Consider the following 309-nt stretch of genomic DNA (forward strand, 5'->3'; position numbering starts at 1 on the left):
CTGCCGGTGGGAGGAGGTGGGATGGACGAGAGTGGGGAGGCACGATCCGGTGACGCCAGCCTCCTCTCTCCACACCTCCCGCCCCTCCTAGGTGGCCGCTTGCCCCGTTTTGACCCCACAGCCTTTGTGAAAGCCAAGGAGAAAAAGCTGCGAGAGATCAAGATGAAGTGAGCATCCTTCCCCCCGCACCCCCGTGTCTCTCCCTGGACCTGCTCCTCCGGCCTGTCCCGTGTCCCACCTGTCACCCACCTGTCACCCACCTGTCACCCACCTGTCTCCCACCTGTCACCCACCTGTCACCCCCCTGTC

The 309-nt window shown here is 64.4% G+C and overlaps 1 protein-coding gene across 1 annotated transcript in view; it reads left to right on the forward strand.

Annotated features, from left to right (window-relative positions):
* The window catches only part of CCDC61 (coiled-coil domain containing 61), an 18996-nt gene that overhangs the window by 16253 nt on the left and 2434 nt on the right, over positions 1–309 (forward strand). Inside the window, exon 7 of the mRNA XM_015564400.1 lies at positions 17–168. Coding sequence (XP_015419886.1) covers positions 17–168 — 152 coding nt within the window. The remainder of the gene's footprint in view (positions 1–16; positions 169–309) is intronic.

The sequence above is a fragment of the Myotis davidii genome, unplaced genomic scaffold (assembly GCF_000327345.1).
Source record: "Myotis davidii unplaced genomic scaffold, ASM32734v1 scaffold741, whole genome shotgun sequence".
NCBI classification, from domain to species: Eukaryota; Metazoa; Chordata; class Mammalia; order Chiroptera; family Vespertilionidae; genus Myotis; species Myotis davidii.